Consider the following 21,005-nt stretch of genomic DNA (forward strand, 5'->3'; position numbering starts at 1 on the left):
GCCCTTGCACGGCCATCGCGACACTCGCTTTACGGCCAGCGCTGGCAACGTGCGTCTCCATGGTTACGGTCGCCGTGGTTACGGTTTCCCTGGGCCTGGCGGCCGGGGCCGTGCCGCCATGTCGGCCTGGCAGGCCTGGTTCGTCGCCCGCGCCCGCCACAGGTTCGCCATGAGCCGCGAGTGCTCCCAGCTCCTGCCCCGCGTCTGCGCCGCCCTGGCTGACCCGCGGCAGCCCGGCTCCGACGACACCTGCCTGGAGAAGCTGCTCGACTGGCTGCGGGACCTGACGGAGCTCGGTGAGGGCCCGCCGGGCTCTTCCCGCCGCCGCCCGCGGGTGGCCGGGGCTCGGCTGAGGGCCAGGAAGCCTCCCCCAGGGGTGCTGCTGGCCTCCAGAAACGCTGCTGGTGCCTGAGGCCTGTACCGGGCTCCAAATAAAGCCGAGCTCCTGTCGGGGGGCTGTGTGGTACAATCATCCCGAGCCTTAGTGCTGTGGGGTTGTGGCACAAGCGCTGGCAGTGACGCTCTTTTCTGTCCTCACTTGCTCTAGAGCCTACCCTGAACGTGGTGCAGGACAACCCCTGTCTGACAGAGTTCTTCACCTCCGTCCTGGCGCTACCAGAGCCGAGCCCGAGCATCCTCTCCTTCACTCTGCGGCTGGCTGGGTTACTTGCAGCTTCAGAAGATTGTTTCCAGCACTTGCAGGTGAGTCAGGTGCCTCAATTCTGCCTTCTCCTCTACGGAGAACTTGTGAAAATGTACCAATATTATTTCTATTTCAATATTGCATGCACTGAACAAGTCAAGAACAGTGATACTGCTATGAAGACCTACAATCAAGTTATCCCTTCAGTTCCCACATAAAGCAGCTGTCATTTTATTGCCGTCTTGCACCAAACAGCGCTATCAATGTTGATAAGTAGTACTTCTCAGTTTCAGTGCAAAACAGTACACGGAATAACAGTATCTCTAACAGTAATTGCAAAATATCCCATATACCCAGACAGATCCTTTAGATTTAAACTGCAATAACAGATGTAGTCTTCAGGTTGAAAGGAAATCTTTGATTTCCTGCAGAAACGTGGGAACTCTGCAAAGCCTAATTTTTAACAGCAGGGTACGTTTGTAGAACAAACTGGAGAATCTGAAAGGCTTTCTCCAGGGAGGAGATACATGTAACATAAAGCAGACTAATGGAATTTGTGTGTATGCAGTTTTTCCCCGGAATCTTAAGAAACAAACAATTAAGCACTTACAGTGTTTAGTCTGTAAAAGACAGAGATGTTGCATTTAAGCATAAGATATGAAAGCGTGTTAGTGACTTGGATGACAGAGCAACCTCTCTGCACCCCTCAAGTCCCTTTGCTCGCTGTTTACTGTGTGCATTCTCTGTCCTCAGCAGGAGAACCTGTTGTTCAGGCTCTTTGGCACAGGTGGGACGCTGAACAGGGCAGTGTGGGAAGATGCATCTGTGCGAAGTGGCTGGGTGGAGGGCGTGCACAGCATGATGCACCACCAGCCTGCCCTCCACTTCCTCTGCAACGGTGGTGAGTACTCCCAGGACTGGTAACTCCCCAAATTCCCTCTGTCCCTTCCATTCCAGACTGTTGCTCAGGTGTTGATTGAGAGAGAGAGAGAGGAGTTTACATTATGCAAGATAAAAAGCCATTTATCAAAAATTCTGAAGTCATTGAAAGAGAGTTGTTTTTTTATTAAATTGGTTATGTATCTAATTTTTTTTCAACAGTGAAGATGGTGCCCCTTATGGAGGGAGGAGAGGTCGATCTTATGAAACAGAGGCTAAGAATAGCTTATTAAAAACCTTTTGTATTTTTATTTACAATTCATACCAAATTATGTTTTGGTACATTTTGGTGTAATTTTAGAGCAGAAAAACTTGGGACTCATTTCTTAATGCTTACATTTGCAGTCCCATTGTCCTTATACAGCTATTTAATTTCTTCTGCTAACAGCTTTAGATTCCCTCTATAAAGGGGTCTAGAAGACTGAATTGGTGTTAACTGTGCAGCATGTAGTCCTGGCTATATGATGGTTAAGTGGTACTGCTGCTGCAATTCCCTTTTTTTTTCTTTACTGGCTGTGTCTGCAGATGGTACAAATTCCTTCCATAAATACACTGTCGACTCTCCTAAGATTGCTAACGTTATACAGAAGTCTTCTTCTGTTCCAGAGTTACAAACACACCTGAGGATCTAAAAAAATCTCTACTTTCTTTTGTTTGCTTGTACTTAAGGACTGGATAACTTTAAAAAGGCATTAGAGACTACAAAATAAAATGTTAAAAAACGAAACCAAAAAAAAAGGAAAAAAAACGCTACATTTAAACCCATTTGATACCTGTACTTGAATAATATGCAGTCAGACCACAGCAAGGCTCCACAATAAGAGGGCAGCTATTTTGTTTTGTTTTTCCTTCCACTGACTTTTGCTTTGTTTTCACACAGAAGGCCTAGATGTAATCTTCACTCTGCAAGGAGATCCCAGCCTGTTTGTGGCTTCAGCTGCCAGTCAGCTTCTGGTGCACATGCTCACCCTCTCTGTAGAGTCTGAATCAACTACACCTCTCAGTGAAAAGGACTGCGACTGGCCAGCATGTGCCCAAATGATTATAAAGCATATAGAAGACTCTCTTCAGTCTGGCTCTGCCTCTCATATCAATCAGTCATTAAAGCTATTAACTAGTTTGTTTGGCAGTTGTCGAGCTACTTGGACAGAAGTACTTTGGTTACGTATAGCAAAGCAAGTAGAGTCCTTCCTGACAGAAGACTCTGTTCAAACACGGCACATGCTGGCGGATCTTTTGCTGAACATGTCAAGGTGAGGATCTACTGATCTGGTAATTAGAAATACCCATTTTCCACCATTTGTATTAGTAAGACATATTACTTATGGTTCTCTTTCTTCACAGGTCTCCTGTGTTTTGTGACACTGAAGGCAGTTTTTGGGCATTAGTGACATCTGCTCTGGAACACTTAAGCCCAGTACAAGCAGGTCCTTTGGCAGTAGGAATTCTGAGTCTCCACAAATGGTAGGAGTTGCTGCTGTGAAATCTTTGCACTCTGCAGATGTGTGCAATGTATCTGGTGTGTTTCTAAGAGCTATTTCTTGCCTGCACTGTGTTTTCTACTATGTTGCTTAATATGTAGGATGGGTTGGCAAGAACCAGGCAAGTAGTTAATGAGCTTCAGACACTGATAATTAGAAAGGTAGTTTTAAAGACACAAATGAAAGGAGCCAATGTCATGTATACATTTGCATCTTATCTACAACCAGCCCATCTCAGAAAGAAATGCCAGACTCCTTTAACTTTGGAAGTTAGGCCAAGGTTGATCATGATGGATACAATTTGACTGTCAAATCCAATAGTATTTGGTCAGTTTTCTCTTTCACCAAACCAAACTAGTGTAAGAACTTTCACTGCTGTCCAGCAGAAGCATACATCATGGAGACATCATGACATCATCTCTGTCAACAGTCATAGCAAAGCTTAGGTTAGAAGGAACCAGCAGAGGTGATCTAATTCAACTGCTTACTCATTGCAGGGCTGACTTCAAAGATGGATCGTGTTGCTCAGGGCCTTCACCAGTCAAGTTCCAGGTTTCTAAAGTTTCTCTGGGCAGCTTGTTCCAGTGTTTAATCAGTCTCACTCTGAAAAATATTTTCTATATATCCAGTTGGAATCTACCCTGTTGCAATTTAAGATTATTGCCTCTTGTCTAGTTATGCATCTCTGGGAAATCTACTGGCATCTTCTCTGTAAATCCCCTTTAGGTAGTGAAAAAGCATCAAGAAAACATCAGATGTTAAACAACTATAGCACATACAGATACTGATTTACAGGCTAATTAATACCTGTGTCTTAAGTTAAGGATACTTTTTTTCTTTGACACAAAATGGCTCTCTGTCTAAACATTCTTCTTACACAGGATTCCACTCTTCATTGCTGGATGAGGCTGCTTATGAATTTCATTTCTGCTCTCCTTTCAGTTAGCCAAGGAAGATTGGAAGGCGGCTTGAATTATGATACCACACTTATTGCTGTCACACTGCTGGCTTTTTAAGAAGCCTGTGTGAAAAACATTAATCTGCTCACTGTTTGGGGACAGATGTTTGGGAAAGATTTGTAGTGTTCTTGTTATGGTAACTGCTGTTTCCTCCTTGAAGCCCACAAGATGTGAGGATTCAGGCAATGACTGTTCTACTTCAGCCAATGGACTGTATTTTGAGAGCAGCCTCCCAGCCTCTGGAATATGCAGGTACAGTTGGGATACAAAAGTTAGAGGCTAGTCTGCTTGCCAGTGTTTTAAATGTCTGGTGCAGGCAAAACTGCAGGAGAAAGAATAGGAGGAGTCAAGGTCAGTAGCAGTGTTTGTGCTGAAGTGCAGCATCCTGCTGACAGTTGCATTTTAAGGGTTATTCACACTGCATCACCTGAAAACTGTAACTTGAAAAATCAACTTTAAAAATCACTATCATTTGTAGTCAGTAATAACCTGAGCTTCTCCCTTGTTTGATCCTCTAGGTTTGCTGGATGAGTCTGTTAGTGATCCCTCCACTGTCGAAAGCCTTCTGTCCTCCAAGTCATCTTGCGCTAGTCTCTTGTGTCAGACTCTTGCTCATTTGGAGAAGCTGCTGTCTCTGGTAATGTTTGGAGAAGAAAAAAGCCTGGGGGTCAAGTTGTCCTTGAAAGCTAGTATTGAGAGTAGTTACAAACATTTGCAGTAGATCTTAACACAGAGAGGAGTTGGCAGAAGGGCTTCCGTATGTTACAAAAAATAAAATGTAGCATGAGTCCAAATGGGAGAGCAGTGGAACACTGAAGCTTGTAGAGAGGCACTGTACTTTCTTTTAAATCCACCTTCACAAGCTTTGTTACCATACATCCCATCTACTGCAATTACTGATCCAGCGACAAACAGACTGAACTGCTTTCCCAAGTAAAGAATCTCGTTTCACCTGTCCAGTAGTTCATTGGGAGAGAGGAAGATTACTTTTTGTACTTATTAGTATTGTGTTACCTTAAGAACACTAGAAGTTGTAATTTTTGCTGCGTCTTGACTAGAAACTCCTCCTCTGTATGCATGCTTGAAATATTTGCTGGAAACTTGCCTGTTTTTCCCCTTTCCATTAGATTCATTTGCCAGTGGATTTACCCTATACAGCTTTGCTACGTTCTTTCGTGACAATATTGCAATTCTGTAGTGGCCTCCTGATTCCAGCTACTTCTCTGGGAAGCAAGATAAGCCAAATTTTGATTGGTTGCGGCAGAGTACAGAAGTCAGCTCTGGATGCCTTGGCAGCACTTTCTGAACGGAAAGGTGAGTTAATCCTAGCTCTTCCTTTTAAGTTACTTGACTAATCTATAATCACAGAATTTTCAATCCCCCTTCACCAGTCTTTCTGAATGAAGACTATTAATTCCATTTGTTTGAAATGCATTTGGTTTTCCCCATTCTTCCTACTGTCTTGGCTAACCTTACTTTCTGTTGATAATTTAGGTCAGGTAATGCTGCATTTGAAGAAGCTTAGTGGTTGTGACAAGTTGAATATTTCTCCTTTTGAGGACTGTACTTTATTCTGTAAAACAGCATTATGATATTTCTTTCTGTGTTACAAGAGTTGAATTGTCCCCTCGTCTCAATATTGATTTTTCAGTTTGGGTTTGTTTTTTAAATGTTTCAGGCTGTGACACAGTCATAGGAAGTCTATTTGACATCCTTCTGGTATACCTGGAGAGTCCAAACACCAGCCCTACTGTGAGTATAACGCTAAAGAAAAAGCCAATTCTATTAGCTTACCCAGTGGGATATAGTCTTAAGAAATAGTGTGACAGTAGTTGTTTCTTACCACAGTTTCTGTTAGACTATCTGGAAGACTTGTTCTGGGTGTCTTGCGGGAAATCACTAAAATACTAGTGAGCGAGTAATGAGCCAGTAAATCTGGTGTTCCTGAAAAGACAGGAGACCTCACATCTGAGAGTAGGACCAACATACTCAACTTGATACAACCTTGCATTAATTTTTTGTTTTCTTGCTTTTTGTCCCAATGACTTGGGTGAGAAGTGCAAATCAAAAGCTGGAGACACTACCAGTTTGTTTTTAAATTTGAGAACAGGCATTATCTAGGAGTCTGCTAGAGATGTTATAACGTTATATAAGCACTATTTATTTGTGGCTTTCTTCTTAGTGTGGAAGCATATGTTTTGTTTCCTCTGAGAATTTCTCTGTAATCCTGAGCCAAAACAAATTTTATCTAGCGTAAAAGTAACAACACTGCCTTCTGCAATATAGTAAATCTGCTTTATATTGCCTCAGGTACTGAAGAAGTCATTTCAAGCTATGTCCAAATGGTTGGCACGCTTGCCAGAAATGTCCTGCTTCAACAATCAGTGGCAAACTGAGAAGATTTTGCAAGGTAACAAAGCTATTCTAGTTAGGACAAACCGGAGCTAGTGGTACATCTGAAATCTGCTCTCACCTACCTTTCCCACTCAAAGCACTTAGGATTTGTTTATTTGCAGTTATGGTGAATTTAGGTTTATCTGCTCAGATAGTGCTTTGAAGAACTCCGGGAGAAGCACACAGCATCAACAAAAAGGATTGCATCAGATAAAATGATGCAGAGGTTGTACATAGATTGCTCTGGTTAGGTTTGTTACCTTTCATGTTCATTCAAACTTGTCACTTGGCTTTCACAGATGTGTTTCTGGTGCTTCAGAAGCGTTTGTGCAGTCCTTGTTGGGAAGTACGAGATTCTTCTCTGGAGTTCCTCACCTCCTTGATTAAAAGCATGAGAGGTATGTGCAGAAATTTAATTGTTCAGATTAGAGGAGTATTTCTTCTAATGCTGTGGAAGCCAATAAGGCTTGTGCAGCATCTCTGACCTGTAACTGCAGGGGTAAGAAAGAAAAAAAAAAAAGTTCAACCTTTTACTCTCAGATCATGATAAAAATCTGACAAGAAGATTGATAAATTTACCCTGCTTTTCTGTAGAACTCTGATTGCTGTGTCTCCCTTAATGGTAGTTTTGGCAAGTTAAGCTGAGGGGTGTTGAGACAGTCATCTCTGTTGAGACATATGTCAGAGGAGGTGACAGTGCTTAAGCAGATAATAACTTTCCTTCTACCGAGTTTGCTCAGCAGTGGAAACAAACAGATTCCACTCAGCAGGCTGGGGGCTGTGATATAGAAGGCTCTGAAAGCCTAGGTCTATTTTGCATGCTTTGAATTAGCTACTGCTTCTCTGCTTTACTGGTAGCTCAAGCACTGCAGTGGGTAGCACTAAGGTAACATTAATTCTCCTACAGTAGCTCTGTGATGTTAGAATAGAGGAGGATGTTGTCTCCCACTGCTGTCCCCAGGTCACAGAGGAAGTATCCAGCACACTCAGCTCTATTAGCATTCTACCCTGCAGCCTTTCCCCGTGATACTGCTATAATTGCATTTTTTTTTCTTTGCCGTATGCCTCAAAACCAATAAGGGAGGACAATATTTTCTCTACCTTTAAGCAAAAGTTTGATGGAGCTGAAGCCATGTGGCCATTTACCTGAAGCAAGTCTTTTCTCACCATTAGAACAACTGCAGGTAGATTTGTCCAAACTCTAGCATTAAGCAGGGCTTGACTGGAAGTCGCCAAGCTGCTGCGAAACAGGAAGCCTTACACAGGGTGTCTGTGCTCCTGTGAGCAGCTGCCTGCTCTCTGCAGTGGCTCAACTCAACTGGCAGCTGTCCCTGCAGTCAGCAGGCATCGTTATATGACACAAAGAACTGTTTGCATTGGAGAAAACTTCATATTCTGAGAGAGTAAAGCCTCGCTTCTTTGGATTGCTGTCTTGCTTGCAGACCAGGATGAGTTCAGGGAGTCCCTCCTGTCTTCAGAAGTGCCAAAGCTTACAGAAAATCTTCTTGAGGATCCAGAGAGCTATGTGCGAGCGAGCGCTGTGACTGCTGTGGGACACTTGACCTTCATTACTTACTCTCTTCCGGAGACACCCGTCGCAGGGAATCAGTACAATAAAGAGGTATGATAACTTTGTGTAGTCCACTGCAGACTCGAGCAGAACCACACATCAGTTTACAGCTGTATTACAACTTTCTAAGTCACCTGCAGTCTACTGCAGGCATATTACACAACCAGCAGTGAAAAGGGACTGAATTTTTCTGATCTATATATATTAGATTTTTTTGTGTGTGCATGTTCCTCCCCTCTTTGTACTTTGTCTTCCGACATTTAGGACACTACAGCAAAGCTTCAAGATATCTTGTCGACAGACCCCGAGAGCTTTCCTCGGAGGGCTGTGATCAGCATCTTCACCAAGTGGCTGAAACAAGGCTGCACAGATCAAGCGGAAGATACAGAGAAGTTTGTCTCTAGAGTGATCCAAACTGTAGAGCGTGACTTAGACTGGGAAGTCAGAATTGGTGGCCTGGAACTGGTTGAAGTTTTCTGTGTCCAGACACTTTGCCGAGCGGGCCTTCCTAAATACCCCTCTGCTGCTGCCTCATCCACAGTCACTAGTTCCATTCAGCAGAATGAGTCGCTGCAGATATTTTGCCGAGCAAAACTGTTCAGGTTTTTGTTTTGGTCTTTGTGTGACTATGACAAGCCAGTGGGTCAGAAAGCCTGTGATATACTGCTCGTCTTAAGAGCTAGTCTCTCTCCAAGTGGCTTGCTGAAAGATTGCCAAGGAGCTGGAGATGTATCTGTTGGACATGGCATTCCTTGGTTGCAAAGGACTCTAAGGCAGGGCTCTCTGGCTCAGGACTTCCCAACAGATGGTGGTAATGGGGTGGACTTTGAAGATCCAGAGAGCATGATGCTAGCTTTGGGAACGATAGACTTAGAAGAACTACATGATGAACTAAATAAAAGTAGTGACCACATAGAGAAAAGCCCTCAGTCCCTTTTAGAGGACATCCTTGCTACTGTGGGCACCATAGACGAGAATGAAGCTGACTGTTACTAAAGACATGTTTTGCTCTGAGGAAATAGTGCTGAAACAGTTCTATTCCGGAGGAGAATTTTTGCTACCAGTCTTCAGTCTTTCATGAGAGGAGATCAAAAAAGCGTTACTCTGAATGGAGAAAAGGATGGTTTTGTTAGCTGTGAAGAGGTTAGAAAATCTTTGCTTTAATACTGATGATTTTGTTTTAAGTACAGTCTCTAAGGAATTGATCTGCATTTTTTCTAAAGTAAATAAATTCATTTGTTCTGTTTTTTAAGTTGTATGTATCTTAAGAAAGCACCAGACCCTGCCTACATAAAGAAACATTTTAAAAACCAAAACAGTGAATGAAAACAAGATGTTGCATGCTCCTTTTTGAGCCAGAGTATCTAAACCTGATCAAGACTTGTCTTTAAGAAATTCTTTTTTGTTTTTTACCTTGTCCATATCTCCATTCTAGAAACAAGAATTCTCAAGTTCCCTGCTATGTTTTGAGGCCCACACAGGAAGGTAGCATTCAGAGAGTCAAGTGTACTGATTACAAATGTTCTTTCATAAAGAAAGATAATGTTCACGTACCAGTTCAATCTCGGCAATGACACTGAAAAAGCTGACATTAATTGAAGCTAGAAGCAAGTTTATGTTGTTGAATTTTTCAAGTGCTCGTATTTTGCATTCCTGAAGAACTAAGATAGCTTTTAAGTAGTATGGGAAATCGACACCTGCAGCTTTTCCTATCAGAAAATAGATCCATCCTTAGCTTTGGTTAAAAAACAAACAAACAAACCACCATCACCACCAATTAGAAAACAGCAGCTGCAGGGAGAATGGCAACATTCTGAGGGGAACTTTTATTTTTTTTTTTAAAAAAAAAAAAAAAAAAAAAAAGCTCAGGGAAGATGGGAACACTAGATTTTGATTTACTCCAATGTCTCACCTTATGATAAGAAGCCATCCATAACCTAGAATAAAAAGCAGTACCTTCAGGAATAGGGCAAACCATGCTGTATTCCTTTCCAGTGCTCAGGTGTTTGCCTCATTTATTCTCCCTCAGCCTAGAGAGGGACAGGAACACAACGCTCATTTTAGGCTAATGGAGGCTGTAGCATTTGATGCAGTGAAGTAACTTTCTCATACCATTTCATCCTTCACTATAAACCCCTGCAGCAGTACGGTGGGGTGAGATGTAGTTTTAATTTCATGCTGCTGAGGTTGAAAATGTACTCCATGCCTTTTTATGAAGTCAGTACACTTACCTATTGCTTTATGCATGACAGAGCTCTTGGGTATTCTAACAGCAGCTGTTACTGGAAGAAACCAGCTCTGCTGCTGTACAGTTCTACCTGGGCAGGTCCTATACCTAGTCAGAGACAGAAGACAGAATAAAAAAATAAAATCAGGTCTTCGGTTGCCATTGCATTTTTCCTCAGAACCCGAGTTAGTTGGAGAGAAGACAGTTGATTTTAAAGCGTGGATTGATTGTAGAGATTTAGCAAGCCTGTCTAGTAAAGGGATTCTAATTCCAAAATTAGCGTTACATATTGGCAATACCAGATATGTTCAGTTATGCTTCAGAAAAGGAGGCAGCAGGTTGCTGAGTAAATACCTTCCTCCTGTTCAGCACTAGAATCCTTGAGATTTCAGGGTTGTGCAGTTTGAATTATTCCTTGGAGTCTCAAACATCAGCAAATTGAACAAATGTCTTCTTACAGAAGGGAGACTCCAGCACATATTACCAAGGTCTCTTGATTCCCAGTCCTATTAACTTTTAATGGAACTTTTTCCCTTTTTGTATAGGCTGGGGTGATGGTGACATTGCTAAGTTTATACTGCTTTCCTAATTGTGGTCCAAAGTCCTGTTTAAACACAGGATACTTGATACTTGCGTAACAAACTCTTAAGCAAAAAGTTCCTTATCTTTGGAAGGGGAATTAAAGACTCCTTTCATGTTTCATTAAAACCAGGTCTCCATCTCCAGCAATTAGGTGACTCAATTCTGATTTTGTACTTCCCAACTCACTGCATTCCCTTATTTTGTTTTCTCTGCCTCTATGGCTATAGAAGAGTCTTGCTGAGGTGCTTGTACTGACATCCTGCACCTGGTAACTGGGAGATATAGTCATAAACATCCGAGCAGCATGAGGAACAAATGGCAGGGAACAGAGAGATTAATGGAGATGAAATAAAAGAGGAAAAAAAAAAAAAAAAAAAAGACTTTCTACAGAAAGGTTGCAGTGGGATTTACAAGCTGAAAGTTTAGCTACTGAATTGGTAAACACACCACAGCTACCAGTGCAAATCATCCATCTTGCTGGGAAGCAATACCTTCTCTATGACCTCGTTAAGAGCACATGTGCAATCTCTACCCCACTGACTTACATTACCTACCAAAGCTGTTTTGACCCTTACCCAACCACACAGCTTTCTGCTGGGATAAGCGTTTATGCTGTTCGCTGTTCCCTGCCAAGGAATTGTGAGCTTGATGCACCTGGAGGGGTAGGGTCTACCTTCCAAGGCCATATTCACACTCTAGAAACAAGATTCATCACCCCCCAACATGCATACTGACCCTTCAGTCCCGGTGCCACTGCTGCTTACCACTTTGCACAATGAGAACAGTGGTCCTTGAATAAACTTTATGTTTCTGCCACATGCCAAGGACCCCAGTGATGTGAAGAAGGTTTGGCTGCCTGGCCTTCAGTTACAGACACACGAGAAAGCTGCAAGCTGCCTTTCTGGGATGAGTTTCTGTGGAAACCGCTGCTCTCACACCATCAGCGCTGTGGCTGAACAGCTCCTGCAGGAGGCAGGCACCACCGAGAGAGTTTTCCCCGTCCTCACGCTACAGCCGATTTCAGCAAAGCCTGTGCCAGGCACGGGCTTCATTTAACGTAAGAGGCACCAACACTCAGGACTGTCATTTACTTTAATGTGGCTTGCAGGTGGCAGGCAGCAGCAACACAAGTGGTATCAACACAGAACATCACAGATAAGTAAAATCCACATCTCTGATGGCTGATGCTGTGAATGAAGATGACAGAGCTTATTCCAGCCCTTTATCTGAACAGGGGCAACTTAAGCTGTGTTTCCTGATCTATACACAGGTATGAAATTCCTAGAGTCATTTTCAACGCATTTCAACAAAACTCTGAAAAAAAGATTTATCCTCCAACTACTCAGACTCAAATGGAGACAGTGGTGAATAAGCATCTTTGGCTCATTCCTACATAGTAATAGCTATACAACAGCTGCCAAGAGTATGGTCATTAATTTTCTGTTTTAATACACTGGACATTTAAAATCCAAAGAGTATTCTTTGCCTAATTCTACTAATTGCATCATGTAAGTAAAAAAATGAGCCATAAGTGTCTAAGGCTGTTACTTTAGCTTAGATACATGACCTGTGATTACAGATCAGCTCAGGCATATCTTCGAAATTTCTTTCGTCCATCTAGTAAAATTTGCTCTACCTTTCAATACGTATTCATCAAGGCTTTTAAAAGCCACTGTGTGTTACAGAGGAAACTCATCAGCCAGCCTCACTGCTGAAGCTCTCAGTAATTTACAGTGGAAAAATGTATCAGTAGCAACACCCCTGTAGTCTGTGTCATTTCCCTTCAGCACAGTGGTTTCTGTCCTCTGCTGAGAAATAAAGCACCACTTAACACGTCCAGACCTCAGCCTGCATCAGACCTGCTTCTCCACAGACAGGCCAGACCTTGCACATAGCTTCATGAGCCGGCACACAGAGAAGTGTCTTTCAGACAAGTGGTGTGCCTGCGCAGAAAAGGGAGAACAAAGGTGGTGATGTTTCACTGCTGCTGCAATGAAAGCATTCAGGGCCCTGCAAACACACCCTGGATATGCCTGTAACTCGCCCCCAAATGGAAGGGAAAGCAAGCAGCCCACATCAAGAGCCGCTGCAATAGTAAAGGAGTAATTGCTGCTGCCTGACCATCAGTAATACCAAATCTCTGCTGAGAGCTCAGCAGCATCACACCTTAAAGGATGTATTTACCACAACCAGGTGACAGGGCTAGGAAATGCCTTTCACGTGCCTGCCTCCAGAACAAACCCAGCCAAACCAAGTCACTCCCCAGCTCATTCTGCAGCCACAGGGGGGTGACCGCAGGGGCAGGAACGTATCATGCGGGACAGAGATTGTGCCAGCCCCTTCTGGGGACTTTCCCCAGTTAGCCCAGGTCAGGTGTAAAATAAAGTTGTGATCATAAAGAGCTTGAGCTGCAGACTACCCACTTTCACACCCTTTTAGTGCTAGGTAGGGCGGGAATTACCTGTAGGATGCAGATACACTTTCAGACCTTCAGATTCCTCCATTTCCTTGTTTCTTGGTCTTCACAGTTCTGTCTTCATTCACCTCATACTCCCTGAGCTTTCAGGCTGTATTGGTAGAAAGGAGAAGACAGCTCATGCTGCTGTGCGTGCGAACACCAGGGCTGGCCTCCACTGCCCCCCCCCCCCACCCCACCGCTGCTCAGGGAGATGACATTTCAACCATGACCAGGCCCTGGGCTGTGACATTTCAGCCACAAACAGGCCCTGAACAGAGGAGCTGCATCACCAGGGCTAACAGATGGAGAATCAGGCTGTATATTTCAAACCAAGGCATAGCCCAGCCATGCTGGCTCCAAAATAAACCCTCGTTAGGCTGCATTAGCCATAACACCTGCACTCCAGGTGTACGCAGGCCTTGATATGGGCACAGGTGAACCCTGGGGTTCACTGCATTCAGGTGCACCCTTTTTGGAATGGGTCTGACAATTAAAGCTCTCATTAGGCACCAACAAGGAAAAGCAGTGGTTAAAAAACAAATGGCAGCTGTTGCTAAGTGACAGCATCCACACAGGCCTGTCCCAGCCATGGGACAGGCCGCTGCAGCTGTGCAACAACTCCATCTTGTCTGTAGAGCTGAGGGAAAAAATGCTGGTTTCATTACTTTCTGGTAACCTTAACCAGAATATTGTATGGTTTGGGTTCCGACAAAGAGCCCTATGAGAACAAAGCTGAGGCCTCCACTGAAACCAAAGCAAGAAAGTTTGATTAAAAAATACCTTTAATATTGCATGCTCTTTCAACTTACTTTTTTTCATCCCCAGTGAACTAGCACACAAGACAACACCATGGCTATCTTGGGAGGAGTCCTTTTCTGATTAACAGGAAATAAGTGACAAAATTTTCCATGAAGGTCATTTGAAATAATAAAAAAAATAAATAATAATAATAAAAACACACACACACACACAAAAAAAAACAATGCCACACCTGTCAGCTTCCAAAGCAAACCCAGGGGCTACATTCAGCACCGAGTGTTTCTGTAACATCTGAAAAAGATGATAACTTTTTCAGAGTTGCAATCAACATATGTCCTCATACATATTTAAACTGGACCTTGAAAAGTACACAAAGTGATGGGTGAGTTATTGAGGAGCCTGGGAGCTGGCAGGGCACAGAGGGGTCACTTGCTCCAGTGAAAGGGGTGGGAGGAAGCCGTACTAGGGCCCTAAACACCATTTTGCCTAAGTGGAGTATTGCAAATTCCAGAAGAGGAGAGAATATAATTAGCATGACTGGCAGCCTAATACAACCAAGGAAGAAACATTTAAAAAAAAGAAAAGAGTATTACAACCAGGCTGTGTAGAACTGGCTCACCCTACACACTACTACAGACTTTAAAAAAAAAAAAATCAAAACCACAAACTGTCTGAGGCTGTGCTGGCAGCAGAAACAAAGGGACCGATCCATCAACACCCTGTGAACAGATAGGAAGTGACCAGGATGCGTCACCACCCAGCTGCCGAGTGCCGGAGAAGTGCACAAACGCGTGAGCAGCTCAGCACGCCCCAACGCACGCGTGTGCTCTGTGCCGGCACGGCCACACTGCCAAACACGAGGGACCACCTCCCGCTGCCAGCACAGCACATCTTGGTGTGAAACACCCAGCCAGGGCGCTTGTGGCCACTGCTGCTTCAAGCAGCCATTCTCAGGAACTGCTGGACCAAGTCAAGCCCTTTCCTAATGAATTCTCTTCCAGCTCCAGCCCCAGAAGCCTCAATTTCCAACGCCGGGAGTAACAGCCCTGACCCTGCTGATGGCTTTAACACATGAGCTCGTGCCAGTGTGATCAGGGCTTGTCCAGGCAGATAAAGCCAACTTGACTGCTGCCTTTGGTCAGTCCCCATGTTAACATATTAAACACTTCTGTTTTGTGCATTCTTCCAGAGAAAAATTATATTTTTCTCTCAATTTTACCTAGAAATGCAGCTAGCTAGCTGTAGGTTCTTCTAGCTGTTCTCCTTATTGCTCAAATTGCTTCTCCACAGCCGGGAGTGCCTCATGCCAGCATTAAAGCCTTGTGCCCCTGCTCTCCAAATCACACAGCAAACATCACAGTGCAGACAAAGGTCTGAGTTCTCAGCAGCATTAAATTAACCAGCCCAAAGGTGCCGCCCGGCCAAACAAGAGACATGTCCTCCTCGCACACCACAGCAGGGCTTAGCCACGCTGGTACTACAGACAAGTCATCGTGGAGAGAAGCAGAGAGACCTCCAGCCTCTCTAATTCCTGCTGCTGGGAACTTCTGCCCCAGAGGGATCAGCTGGGCCTTCCTCCCTAGTTTGGGAGCATCTTCTCCGCCCCTTGTTTATAGCGATGAGATCAAAAGATCCATCTCCATGGAAACGTCTGAGCTCAAAGAGTTTCTGCACTACAGCTCTGCATCCTGCTCACAGGCTTTGGCACTGTTTGTTGAAACAGAAGCTTTGAGATTCGATGTATCAGCACTCGCGTCTCTACATAAATGGCTTGATTAGTAAAAATTGATAGCACGAGCAGCACGTGTATAAATAGCACATGCCACAGAGCAGGAACAGCACAGCAAGTTCAAGGGTTTCACTAAAGATTTAGGGAGATTCCCTCTGAAATGAGGACTAGACGTGAGAGAACACCTTGTGCAACACAGCCAGTAGGCATGCGTTTTGTAACCCATGGGCTTTTGCTATGGGTCTAGGACAGGAGGGAGTCATCATACCTGTTGCAATGAGCTTTTTAGCAGCTCCAGCTGTATCCACAGCCCTTAATGAGCACAGTGTCCAGCTGCACACAGAGGCACAGTGGCTCCTACTGCTTCCAGGCTGTCCAAAGTAGATTAGAAACACACGTGCTCTTCCACAGCTGACACACAGCCACCTACTGCCCTTTGTCCCCACATCCCAAACTGGGTAGGGCCTTCAGCAGACCTACAGCCCATGCTAAGGTGTACAGTGGCTGGAGCCCATCACCTCCCACTTCACACAGCTCATCTACAGGGATATTTGGACTGCCCCAGCAGAGACAAATAGCAGCACAACACCCAGCCCTGCAAAGCCTGCATGAATTCTGCACTCATACTGCTCCCTCGGGAGCAGCAGCCGCTGGGGGCACAGCTGCTGGGTCACTCCAGTGATTTCCCTTCTGGTAGCACTGAGCTCCAACTCCTCCGGCACAGTCACTCCTACAGCTAAGTCCCAGGAGAGGGAAAATAAAAAGATATAAAGGAGACAGACATGGTTTATGACATTTTTATTCCCTGCTCAGCTCACCACATGGCCACACAAGCTGCTGAACTGCTGCACTGTGGGCAGGAGCGACCAGCTGGGAGGGAAACTACACATTGGCAGAAAGTAGATGTGGAACTGCAGCTCCACAAGAAATCCTGGATTCAGCTTAAACCTCATCAGAGCAGAGGCCAGAACAACAAGAAGAGAAGCAGAACTCACTTGTGAGGCTCACATTTTCATGGATGTGTTCTGAGAAGGGAGAGAAGCAAACAGCAAAGCAGAGCTGACAGCGCTGACCTGGAGAGCATCAGGCAGAGCCTGGGGCAGGACCAAGCCCCATCCGTCTTGCAGCACTGTCAGGGCCAGATCTGGCTCCCGCAGAAGTCACACTACGTCTTGCTACTGCTTGCAGCAGTGCTGAGCCCCAAGTTGCCCATTTGCACACAGAATGTTATTTTTATAATCATATTAAGAAATTTCAGAATAGCAACTGTGCAGAGAGCAACCCAGCTGCCAGTGTTTAGCCTTATCCTAGGGCACAGGCAGAATATGCCAGGCATGAATTAATACCGCATAAGCTGCACCATGCTGAGTTTCATGGCTTAATTATAAAAGAGAAAGCAATAATCAGGGGATCTGTAAGGCTAATAAGTGTTCTGAGAACACTGAGTGTGACACAAGAGCCTCAGCCAGTGCGACAGGACATGAACGCGTTTAAAAAGCACATTAATCACACGCTGCACATTAATTCACAGCTGGCTTCCAATGACAGCACTTGGCCTTTAGCCACCTTCGTAGCATCACTGTGCACAAGCGCATCAGCACCCAGCCCAGAGCAAAGCAGCCTGCCCGTGAGCCCAAGTCCAAGCCAGGACACGGAGCTCAGCCCAACAGGACATGGATGTGGGCTTGGGCTGAAAGCTCCACAGCCCTCAACTCCCCCCAGCCGCATGCCTTTACACCCGGACTCAATTTAGTGCTAACACCAGTACCAGCATCCACCTGGTTGCACAGCACCATTCACAAGGTGAAAATGCAAGGAGAAAGTCCTGGTGAATTCTCCAGATGTCTCTGCAGTGAAATGTTTGGAAGTGCTTCCATTTCCCAGTGTCTCTGAGAAAATCTCTTCTCTCCATCTTGTATCTCATCTCACTGCAGCTTTTTAATTAAAAAACAGCTCGATGCGGGGCTTGTACCCTGCATAGAAACATAGGAATCTGTGAACATTTTTCTATAGAGTGCACTGTCTCCAGCTGGATTATTGGCCATGTGAAACTTGATGTCTAGGTGCCTCTCTTTTAGGGAAAACTCTGAGCCACTCCACCAGCACTATCACACAGCAACCCCCAAATTCCTCCAGCCCAAGATACCAGCACAGGAATTTCCCCAGCCTTTACCAGCTGCAGCTATCAGCAAGTTGCTCTTTGGGCTGAAATGCTGCAGGACTGGGTGCCAGCCCCAGCTGCAGGAGGGATAACGAAGCACTCCCAAACATGCACTTCTGCCCACTAGCTCACTACATCTGAGACAATTTGCTTGCTGCAAACTTCTCATCCTCTAGCACTCCACAAAGGGCAGCTCTCTTCGCATTTATTTGTGCGAAGATCTATTATCAAAGAAAAGCATTACAAAGGAAGTATCTGCTCTTCTTCTCTTCCTAATAATCCCAAATTTAACTATGTCCTACTTAGCACCCCCTCTGGAACCAGGAAGCGAGATGCTATTTCTGCTGGCCTCAATACGTGAACTCTGCTGAATCCCAGGGAAGGCACAGCCTGGGCTGAGTTTAAAGCCTGGGATGGGTTGTTCAGGCAGCAGCCTCGTTCCTCAGGGGTCCCAGACCTTAGTCTAAAGCCAAGAGGTAGCAATCCTCAACATTTCCAGCAGCAAAAATTATAAAATTATTATTATTTTTTTTAAAAGGATAATCAGTCTGTACATCCCTAGGTACCCTACACCAGAGCAAATTTTTGCTCTAAAGTTGCATTCTCTTTGCTGTGAAAACTTGTCTGCATCCTCATCTGTGAAGACAGAAGAACGTGAAATTGCTCCTTCTCTTGACACCATGGAGCATCCACACTGACTTCCCACAGGGAGATTTGGGAGATTTTAAACATGAGATTGGTGGTAAAAAGGGAAAACGACCCTGCATATGAGCAGAGCTTGGGAGTAAGATACATTCTCCTTAGATTAGCACAAAGACAGATTTGAAGCTCCCATTACCCAGCTCCATGGGCAGGCAGCCCCTTCTCAAGGGTCTCAAACACAACTTTTAAATCTGAATAAACCCACAGCATGAGAAGCTGCCCAGATTACACGTGGAAGCACGATCCAGTAACAGATTTGCAAATAAATGGCTCCCGCAGATCTTCTGCCCAGTGTTTTCATCTTCATTTAATAGCTGTTCTCCTTTCCCCTCCCTTCCCTTCCCTCTTCCCCCAGCATCAGCTTGTAACAGCAGATTGCGCTCGCTAATCAAAGAGGGGCCGGGCTCTCTGTGTTTGTTTCTTAACGTCTGTGTCACTACAGTAACACCAGCCAAACACTTGTTTTCATTAATGTTGCTCCCCAAGCCTGCCAATGGAGCCCAGACCGTGCCAGGACACAGCAGAGAGGGACAATTTCGCTGGTCGGGCACAATTCCAGATGGAGCACGAGCGCTGCCTCGGGGACACTGATGTCTCCACTCTATCACCTACCAGAAGGTGCCTGCTGCTCTCTTCTTCTCCTCCACCATCCTTCACTGCTGCTGCTCCTAGCTGCTCCATGGGGGATTTTGAAAGGAATCGTGAATTAAAAACAAAACAAAATGACCCAGGTATGATACTCGCATCACTGTTGACCTCCACAAGGTTTATCCCTGGGGCTGTTTAGGGTAGGGCGGTGGATGGGGCACAAGGCAGCGTCCCTGAGCACATCCTGGCACTCAGATGAGGATGGTTTGGGTAGTGCCCAGAGCAGCAGCTGGGCACAGGAGGAGCCTTTTCAAGCACCAGGACAATACAACACATTTTTAAAGGGTATCCTTGCAAGTGAATGGAAGAGAAGAGGAACGCTTCATCTCCCTTTCATGCCCTCTGATGTACACAAAGGGCCAAAACCACTGATGTCAGAGAGGAAGCACAAAGCTCCTGTGGCCTCATCTGACAGTCCCTCAGACTGTCCTGTTCAAGCAGAATGCCTGCTTTAATAACTCCTCTTCTCCTGCTTTAGACTCTCTAGCTAGAACCACCTTTTTGTAGAGCAGCAACATAAGACTAGACTGGTATTTTTTTTCTCTTCATTCTCCCCCTGGTTCACGGCACAGTCCCAGGGTGAAGCAGCTCCTTGAATGGCCGTGGCTGTCTTTGGACCAAGAGCAAAGTAATAGCTCGTGATGCAGCCTTCTGCAGGGCTGACCAAATCTAGGTCAGCTCTTTGTGGTCAAAGAGCAGCGAGCGAACAGGAGATGAACCCGTGGTGCTTTGCCTAGACTGATACTAACACCCAGACTTTCTTGAGGTTCACTCGTGTGCACCATGCTTTGTTGTGGTGGTACAGACTGATAACGAAAGGCACGCCTGCAGATCACAAGAATACAGAAGTAATGCTGACTTTTGAACAGCCCAAACTCCAGCAACAGGACTGTATTTTACACCTGCAGCAAGCAATTTGCTATCTGAAAAATACCTGCCTGGATACCCAGAGCACAGCCCTACCAGGAGGGCCTCTCGAGAAGCCCTGATCAATCTGAAATGTGAGAAAAGCTGAAGAAGGAAGCGGGAACACGGGGAAAGACACCCCATGGCAGCACGGGGAACTGTTCCTGCGGGCTGCTGGGTCGCCTGTGGTCCCAGGGGACACGTAGGAGCTGCCTGCAGGGACCCAGGGCAGCACCACCACAGCTGCCCAGAAGCGATTTAGGAACACTCCCCAGGAACACAATCTGCAAATCATTTCAAAAGGACCGGATCGAAGCACGAGATCACCTTGCAGAGCAGAGCAGAAAGCACCGCGTTTCATCCCCTCCCTGCTGTGCCGAACCCAGTGACATGTGCTTGGCAGAAGCCCATCTTGCAGAAAGGCATCTTACCCTGATTGGAAAACGCTAACATATGGAGAGACTTTCACTTTCCTCAGTGATTTGTTCCAGCAGCTAATCAGCTTCATTCTGAAAAAATTAATGCCTATTTTCTCATTTCAATTTGTCTGGCTTCAGCTTGCAGCTGTGAGTCTGGGCCACATCTCTTCTCCCTCACTTTAACAGCTCTCGGATACCTGGCCTTTCTCCTAGGGGCGATATTTATATTCTGCTATACAATTTTCTTCAGATGAACACTGCAGTTTCTTAAGTTCCAGTCCTAGGCGCTGTTCTGGGGGTGTTTTCATTGCATTCCCCCGAGGATGTGCTGCTGCACGAACTGCCCTGCGCTCACCTACCAAAGGCAGGAGGCAGCTGTGTTACATCCCCTGCTCGGAGGCAATGCACCACGGCCTGGCCAGGAAACA

At 45.3% G+C, this 21,005-nt stretch overlaps 1 protein-coding gene and 1 long non-coding RNA gene across 6 annotated transcripts; one reads left to right on the forward strand and one right to left on the reverse strand.

The window, feature by feature from the left end:
- Positions 1-9,234, forward strand: BRAT1 (BRCA1 associated ATM activator 1). Of its 3 annotated transcripts, none has more exons than XM_068699398.1 (13): positions 1-296; positions 548-702; positions 1,397-1,544; positions 2,463-2,835; positions 2,927-3,046; positions 4,183-4,274; positions 4,541-4,659; positions 5,150-5,336; positions 5,701-5,774; positions 6,333-6,432; positions 6,716-6,814; positions 7,859-8,037; positions 8,251-9,234. In XM_068699398.1, the coding sequence occupies exons 1-13, from the start codon at positions 119-121 to the stop codon at positions 8,980-8,982; spliced, it is 2,556 nt and encodes an 851-aa protein (XP_068555499.1). In that variant the 5' UTR covers positions 1-118; the 3' UTR covers positions 8,983-9,234. The 3 variants fall into 3 exon arrangements, with proteins under 3 accessions (XP_068555499.1, XP_068555500.1, XP_068555501.1); XM_068699399.1 differs by having other exon boundaries at positions 2,466-2,835; XM_068699400.1 differs by having other exon boundaries at positions 1,400-1,544.
- LOC137864847 (uncharacterized) lies at positions 8,298-20,594 on the reverse strand. 3 transcript variants are annotated; one of them, XR_011101646.1, is made up of 5 exons: positions 20,486-20,594; positions 13,257-13,362; positions 10,218-10,321; positions 9,899-10,016; positions 8,298-9,090 (listed from the first exon to the last, which is right to left on the reverse strand). It is a non-coding gene; the product is annotated as an uncharacterized lncRNA (long non-coding RNA). The 3 variants fall into 3 exon arrangements; XR_011101648.1 differs by lacking the exon at positions 20,486-20,594 and adding an exon at positions 13,544-13,623; XR_011101647.1 differs by lacking the exon at positions 20,486-20,594 and adding an exon at positions 13,451-13,595.
- Between the last annotated feature and the right edge of the window lie 411 nt (positions 20,595-21,005).

Source organism: Anas acuta, chromosome 15 (genome assembly GCF_963932015.1).
Source record: "Anas acuta chromosome 15, bAnaAcu1.1, whole genome shotgun sequence".
Taxonomy (NCBI): Eukaryota; Metazoa; Chordata; class Aves; order Anseriformes; family Anatidae; genus Anas; species Anas acuta.